This window comes from Gymnoscopelus microlampas, assembly GCF_963454915.1.
Source record: "Gymnoscopelus microlampas genome assembly, chromosome: 12".
NCBI lineage: Eukaryota > Metazoa > Chordata > Actinopteri > Myctophiformes > Myctophidae > Gymnoscopelus > Gymnoscopelus microlampas.
The window spans coordinates 9896945-9904797 of NC_139949.1; the positions used below are offsets into that span (position 1 = coordinate 9896945).

The 7853-nt window shown below is 40.4% G+C and overlaps 2 protein-coding genes across 2 annotated transcripts; both read right to left on the reverse strand.

The window, feature by feature from the left end:
- Nucleotides 1-2830: 2830 nt before the first annotated feature.
- On the reverse strand, nt 2831-5415 carry LOC311057574 (uncharacterized protein). Its single transcript, XM_084074562.1, has 5 exons — nt 5289-5415; nt 4910-5081; nt 4659-4810; nt 3357-3536; nt 2831-2904 (listed from the first exon to the last, which is right to left on the reverse strand). Exons 1-4 carry the CDS (start codon nt 5350-5352, stop codon nt 3376-3378), a joined length of 549 nt encoding a protein of 182 aa, XP_083930688.1. The 5' UTR covers nt 5353-5415; the 3' UTR covers nt 2831-2904; nt 3357-3375.
- Nucleotides 5352-7240, reverse strand: LOC311057186 (uncharacterized protein; the record flags this gene model as incomplete). Its single annotated transcript, XM_084074137.1, has 5 exons — nt 5352-5369; nt 5404-5549; nt 5775-5961; nt 6074-6614; nt 7059-7240. The coding sequence occupies 5 exons, from the start codon at nt 7238-7240 to the stop codon at nt 5352-5354; spliced, it is 1074 nt and encodes a 357-aa protein (XP_083930263.1).
- Between the last annotated feature and the right edge of the window lie 613 nt (nt 7241-7853).

The window sequence follows — 7853 nt, forward strand, 5'->3', positions numbered from 1 at the left end:
TTACTTTTAACATGCACAAAGTGGTTCTTCCTGGGTTTTTTTTATGTAAATTTTCCAACCAGAGACCAACATATATATACATACAATCATTGTAGTGTTATGTTGATTTTCCTGTTAATGTGAATATCAATTGGTTTACAGCCTAACACTCTCAACCATAGTTCTGAATATTAGTATATTATTTTGGTCCATAGAAATTTTGCTGGGTCTCCACATTTACATTGCATCAGTCAAGAGAAAAAAATACAATTTACCCGGACGCTGGACACAAATAGAATTAGCCTACAATACAATTATGCCAATTTTTTTTCACTGGAATTAAATCTCAAACGTTATAAGATCCTTCACAAACGCTAATGACATGTCTCTTGCCCAGTGCCCACATACACGCCCTTTTGACCCGCTGATGATATAAGCAGCTGATTGTTGTCAAACATAATTATCGCCTTTTTCCTATATTGATTTATATTATTTATGCATAATAGTGGGCTAGGTAGGCTACAGCTACAATCATAAACGTTTTGTATATGATTGCTACTATGTAGGCCTATGGTCATTTCAGACTCGGGTTAGTTACACAAAGTTGGCTAAATCACTAAGGTGGACAAAACTATAAAAGCTAAACCCTTCAAATATGTCACATAGAGATTTGACGAAATGTCATGGAAACTAGAAATTAATTGGCTATCAGGATGTGTTTGGAAAATGTAAGATCAACAAGCTCACTTTACTTATGAGCTTATAGATTGGATATTTTAGCTGTGTACTGTGCGTCACAACTGCGCGACTTTACCTGTATACCCACGCGTATCCCACCTATAATTGAAAATGTCTGACAGCGAGAGCAACCATAGTTTCCAGTCCTCCCCATCTCCCGATTTTGAGGATGAAGAGGAATTGTTACAGAATGAAGATGAGGAATTGGTGGACTCAGTGGAGAATGGTGATGAAGATGTAGATGAAGAGGAACTAGTGGAGGATGATGATGAAGAAGTAGATGAAGAGGAACTAGTGGAGAATGATGATGAAGACGAAGATGAAGATGAAGAAGACGATGACGATGATGAGGATTTTGTGGAGAATGAAGATGAAGAGGATGTAGAAGATGAAGAGGTGGAGATTGCAGCAGCACTTCAACCTTTCAGGTTTGAACCTGATCCACAAGGACCTGGTCCTGGAGCAGCACCACCCCTTCCCCCTGGGCCAGTGCGAGTGGGGAACACTAATTGGTACAGTGCTGTAAAGTAACTACATTTACTCAAGTACTGTACTTGAGTATAATTTTGAGGCATTTTTAATTCACATGAGTATTTTCAATTTGCAATACTTTTACTTCTACTCCACTATATATCAGAGGCAAATATTATACTTTTACTCCACTACATTCAAAACTCCAATTATTTGAAAACTTTAGTTACTAGGTACTTTGTAGATTTGGATTATTATTACAAAACATACATTACACACATCAGTCCTATATATACCTTTCGACCATTTGAAAATAGCCAATCTACAAGCTTGTAGATAGGCTATTTTCAAAACATTTTTTATACATTTCAAAACTTGTAACTAATAAAACAACGCCTGCATAATTTCAAGATCATAAATATATTGGTTTAGCATTATTGTTTTAATATAAACATTTTAAGAACTAATGGTATAAATATATTTATGTTGTAGGTGCACCTGTGGAAATTGTGTGGTGATGCCCACCCATGATGAGTGTGTCTGCTGCCGTGGCTATAGGGAGACACTCCGCACCATCAATGAGTGTCCCCCAATAGTGTGCATTACTGCACACCCAGGCTTCTCAACAGTCTGCCTGGATGTGCATGTGCTGAGAACAGCCTACCATCAATACAGGCAGGACAATAGAGCCGATGCAGATCGACTGGTTACCCAGCATGAGTGAGTTTCAATCATCAATGAGTTTTCAACAAAAAAAACGTAAACCAATAAATACTGGTACTTGGTGGCAGTATTTGGTGGCTACAAATACCCACAGACCTGTTTTATTAGCTCATATTATGTACTTTACAACTATTCCAACATATATTATTTTGTACTGGTTTCACTAGGCAGGGTTTCTCATAGTTGGTGCCATGGTGCAAGTACAGGTAGAACACATTGATAATATTTGTAATTCATCAATATCAGTTCAATTTCACTACTTACACCCTCTATACCTTTTTTCATCTACACCAAGTTGCTAATCTTCAAGCTCACAATCCGTAGCAACACAACACGGTGTGAGTTTGTAGATCTGCTATGTTTGGGGGGAATGTTCCCCCCCAGAATAGAAATGCTGGGGTTCAAATTGTTATTCAATGTAAGTACAAAGTTATTTTCAATCTGTCCTTATGGGAAAGGATATTCTGTACATTTTTCTGTGTCACATACTGTGTCTTAGGGGGAAAAATGTACATGTTTACATACCATCCTTTGACATACATTTAATGTTCTATAAAGTAACACTGTAATCCAGGGGTGCCGTGGATGAAAACGTTTTTTACAGGGGTCAAACCTGACCCAAAAGATTATTAGAACCACTGCACCAAGGAGCACATTATATACTACACGTGTACAGTACTGTGGAAAAGTAGTTGCAACCAAGACATTACTGTTTTCTTTGGCAGTCGCACTGAATAACACTAACAACAACATATAACAACAATAACATTACTGTAAGTCCAAAAGAAAAAAATCACAACATCAAAATAGGCATCAACTCTGTTTTACTTTTTCTTCCACAGAAAGTTCCGTTACACAGCTTACAGACAGTTTGTTTTTTGGAACTGGGGATATCTTGGCAGGTACAACAGAGTTCCGATTCCTTCGTGTTCGGTCCAAGCTATCAGATCCAGATTCCCAAATGAAGCGGGGATTCCGTACACTGGATTCAGACTGCCATGATAAAACAAATAGTTTCAAATGTAAAGAAAAATAAATAACTCCTTCACGTTTCTACCAATAATGGCTTCAGGTGCTTTCATTTGTACATGACTTCTTTGTGCCCCTTCATATTTTGCTTGTTTACACAATTTTATATTAACATAAGATCAAGACATAAACATCTAGATTTTGTGTACAAGAGTAAATCATTCAATTAGCATCATGAATTTTCTATTCTTGCCTTTTGGCAAAATGCTACCTGCCACGTTTTTATTAACCCATTTACACACACACAGTCACGGTAAAGACTATGAAATTCAACAACCTCAACGTGATCATCTGGCTCAACGACCCATTGAAAAAGATTCTAAACATACAACATAGTCAGGAAAAAAAGTATTTGGTGGGGGGTTTGATTGTGTAACAACAGAGTGAGCAAACATATTGATATTGTAGAAACTTACCATAGGTGGGTCCTGCCGATTAATCCTTCTTGTAGCGACTCACATATGTCGCAACTGCAAGGCTCAACTCTGGGCGTTTTGCATTGTGGCATAGCGGTGGCGGGGCAATAGGCATCGGCTGGCAGTCACTGGCTCCAGACACTTTTGAAGATACCATCTCCATGACCTTTGTGGTATATTCTGTAACAAAAAAAGAAGATACAATTAATGATGCAGTAATACAGTATACTGCATCAATAAGTCATCATGCATTTCAAGAGTGTGCGGCCCCTTCTTTTGAAGGCTACCTTTTGTATTATTTTGTAATTTTGTCTTGCATTGACCCGCACCTCCCGTTGGGGTCTAGAGATGTGCACAAATGTTATTTTATGTGTGTGTGTGTGTGTATATATATATATATATATATATATATATATATATATATATATATATACTGTTTATATATTGGACAGTGTTCTGCCCTATGAGCAATGGAGAGTGTAGAAATTAGGTGAAGAAACAAGTGCAAGCAGGTTGGAACGGGTGGAGAAAATTGTCAGGTATGATGTGTGATAGGAAAGTATCAACAAGAATGAAAGGGAAGGTGAACAAGACGGTGGTGGGACTGACTGCCTGACGCTGAACAGAAAACCCAATCAAAATGTAAACGCTCTAAGCACACTTAATTATTGCTAGTTATTATTATTATTAATAATAATAATATAAGACATCTATCTGTCTGTCTGTCTGTTTGAAACCGAAAAAAAGGTGACTCCAAAGCGCCATCTCGTGGTAGTATTTGGAACTACATTTATTGCGTGAGTTAGGTTGGCTCACACAAGTGAAAGTCACATGAGAAACTACAAACTCAGTAGGCACCAACTGTATGTTGTATGGTATGGTTTAGAAACAGTCGCACTGAGGGAAAGACAGGAAGCACAGCTGGAGGTAGCAGAGACTAAAATGTTGAGGTTCTCTCTGGGAGTAACGAGGATGGATAGGATCAGGACCTATTACATTGGAGGGACAGCCCATGTTAGATCATTTGGAAATAAAGCCAAAGAGGCCGGACTGAGATGGTCTGGACATGTACAGAGGAGGGGTAGTGAGTATATCGGTAGAAGGATGCTGAGGTTGGAACTCCCAGGCAGGAGGCCTATAGGAAGATAAAAGAGGAGATTTATGGATGTAGTGAAAGAGGACATGAAGTTAGTTGGTGTGAAAGAAGAGGAGGCAGAGGACAGGGTGAGATGGAGGCAGATGATTCGTTGTGGCGACCCCTGAAAGGAAAGGAAGAGGCACAATAATAGTGTAGACACTCACCGAAAGTGGGTTTGGTTTTCACTGGGCGGAGCGAATAATCTCCCTTCTTTGCCTTTGGGAAGACGACTGACCACCGTACCATACCATCTCTTTTACGCACTGCCTGCATGCGTCCGCTGTTTTCATTGTAATGCATGACTGCAAGGTATGTTCTAGAAGACGTAAAGAACAAAAACAGAGCATATCCCTGAATAGTAATGCAACCCATAAAATCAAAAGATACAATAACAGTTGTGAAATGTAATGCCTACCTGGCATGCATTCCTGTGTAGGAGAAGCATGTGTGCTTCGGTAGGAAGTGCAGGATCAGTGCGTGGTAGGCCTCCAGACTAGATGTTTGGTGGTCAGTGGAGAGCTTTGAAATATCCTTTGAGATCAAAGTCCCATGGAGGATCTTCTCCAGACCAACTGAGCTAGCAGAGTCTGGGGGAGCAGGGTACAAACACAAAAAGTATAAACCCCACCAGATTGAATTCCAGGCATACATTAACCCATTTAGACCCGAGGCTGCTACATTATTTTAATTCATTTATTCCCCATCCTCTTCATTTATTTTTGACTAAAATACATTTAAAAATACTGTTGCTATAGCCTATAGACATCTAAATACAAAATTAAATGGTCACTTACTTGGTGCCAGCCATTCCTTTGTTCTTTCGTGCTCTTCTAATGGATCATGGGGACATGCAGGCATTAGTGGATTTGGGAGGTCTGTGTGTTGATTTTGCAAATGGTAGAGCACAACCTGCCATTTCGCAAGAATCATGTCCCTGTTGGCTTCCGTGCTCGATCCAGCAGACCAGTAGAGATGGTTTATGATGGATTTTTGCCACAGCCCTACAGCTCTGCTCTCTCGCTTAGTGGCCAGCAAGACTATCTTCTTGCTGATGCCTAGTCAAAGAATACATATTTGTATTAGTCTACAATCAGAACAATTCTGCAAAATGTTCTGACATTATACAGTTTGTTACTAGATTAAAATAATCAGAAGAAAGATTGTCTAGGGATATCATTATCAAGTAGTTTAGTCAGATTAAAATGTTTAGGTGCATTTCTTCAATAATTCCAAACTTACAAACAATAACTTAATTACTGTTAATGCACACTAGGTCATACCTTTTGCAATATGCCAAATGTCGAACCGATGTTTGACTCCTAGCCAGATTTCTCGGATCCATTTGGCTACTTGCCGATTTCTGTCTGTGATAAGTGTTCCCACTACCAGTTCAGCACCACCCAGGAAGGTCTTGGTCCGCTTCAGTCCCTCAAGCTCACACCAAGACGAGCTCTTCACCTCATTACTCTAAAATAAAGAAAAAGAAGACAAAAAAACTAAACACTAATTGACCTAGAAAATGAATGTAAAACAGATAGTTGAGCAATTAAGAAATGGAAAAAAGACATGCATCACATACCTGTACAATTTCAACGTGGAGAACTTTGTTGATCCTCTGCTCAATAATGCTGACCGTGCCAAATTTAGCTGAGTGTCCTGGGCTGTCACTCCTCCCATCTGCTGTCAACACCAGTGGTTCACCCATATCCTTGAGCGACGCGATGATGCCACTTTGCTCGTCCTTCCAGACCTGTAGAATGGCAGGCTCAAGATGGGCTTTCTGATGCCTAAAAAAGGTGTTCCGGTGCATGGTCGCCACTCCCAGTATGTTGAGCATGCGCAGGGCTTTGGTTGGCATGCTTCCCGAAGCCAGAATCGCAGCCGACAGCAGCAAATTCCCGGCAGCAACACTCCCAATCTTTGGCTGGCTGTCCCATTTCTTGACATGGCCACAGGACTTGCAGGTTTGTGTGACGTAGATGGCGGTTCCACATTCTCTGACTGTGCCAGGTGTTTCGGCAAGACACAGCACACAGTGTTGGAACAGGGTCATTAGCTGTGACCGAAACACAAGATATTTCCTGTCCTTCACAGGACCTGGGTCAGAGGTTTCTGGCTCTCTGGAAAAAGAATACATACATACAAGATTGAACTCCTTGCTCTGGGTTAAATGGTTAGCATGTTATTGTACTTGCACAGACATTTATAACTTGTGAAGTATGAATTGAATGTCAACACAGCATACACATTATTTACCCTCAGATAGTCCTAAGATAATGCAAAATTGCACTGAGTTATAGGCAATTGTGGTGCACATCTGTGAACGTCACTCACAATAATGTTAATCATAATAAATATTATTGATACTATTATTAGTATTATTAGCATTAGTAATAGTACTAGCAGCTGCAATGCAATGTCTTCACTGAAAACTTCCTAAACTAATGTATTATGCATACATTAGTTTTTGTATCGCCGACCTGACATCTACATTTGTATCATCTGAGATAGAAAATACCAACAGTCTACAGTGCATACATGTGATGCTAAACATGGCCACTGACCCAGACAATGTCATCTCCCCATCCTCTTCATCTTCTTCATCTTCTCCTGGGAGATAATCCTCATCATCCATGTCTTCAATGGCTTCCTCCTCTTCTTCTTCCTCCTCCTCTTCCTCATACAACTCCATAGCTGCCTCTGGTTCGTCCAACATAATTTCACACTGCACACCAATGGAAATCATCTTGGGAGAACTGGTTTGACAACCTAAAAGTACAGAAAAATTGGCAGCTATTGTTATTGAGCCATGGCACAGTTGTTGTACTTTGTATTAGATTGTATGAAGATTTACACACAATGACAAAGTATTACATGATATTAGAGAGAATATGTTAACAAGACCAGGAGACCTGGTTCTGCCAGACCCAGCACTACGTCACGGTGTATGCCCATGTATGGACGAAAGGGGGACAGACTTTTATGGCTGGGGCCTAAGGGCAAAGGGGGCATGCCCATGTATGGAGAAAACAGGTACAAAACATGCCCATGTATGGATGGAAGGGGGACAGACTTTTATGGCTGGGGCCTAAGGACAAAGGGGGCATGCCCATGTATGAAGAAAACAGGTACAGAGCCTCATGTAAGCCAGACCCCTTGGGTCTGGCAAATAGTTCAATTGAAAAATACGTTTTGATCACTCACGAATGCTCTTATGTGGAGTTGGTATCCATGTGCACTGTGTGCCTTGGTGGTGGTGATCACACAATCGTGCATCTGGAGTTACAGGTGTTGGCTCAGTGTGAGATACCGCGGATGAAGGGCCCGCTGTACTCTCTGTGACAGTAGGTGCCAGGCAC

Bases quoted from the DNA above. Each gene is read 5' to 3' on its own strand.
- LOC311057574 (XM_084074562.1), bottom strand. From the start codon at position 5,352: ATGCCTGCATGTCCCCATGATCCATTAGAAGAGCACGAAAGAACAAAG. The intron at 5,082-5,288 runs GTAAGTGACCAT...CTGCTCCCCCAG, and splicing joins AAAGGAATGGCTGGCACCAA to ACTCTGCTAGCTCAGTTGGT. The intron at 3,537-4,658 runs GTGAGTGTCTAC...TTTTTGTTACAG, and splicing joins GAAAACCAAACCCACTTTCG to AATATACCACAAAGGTCATG.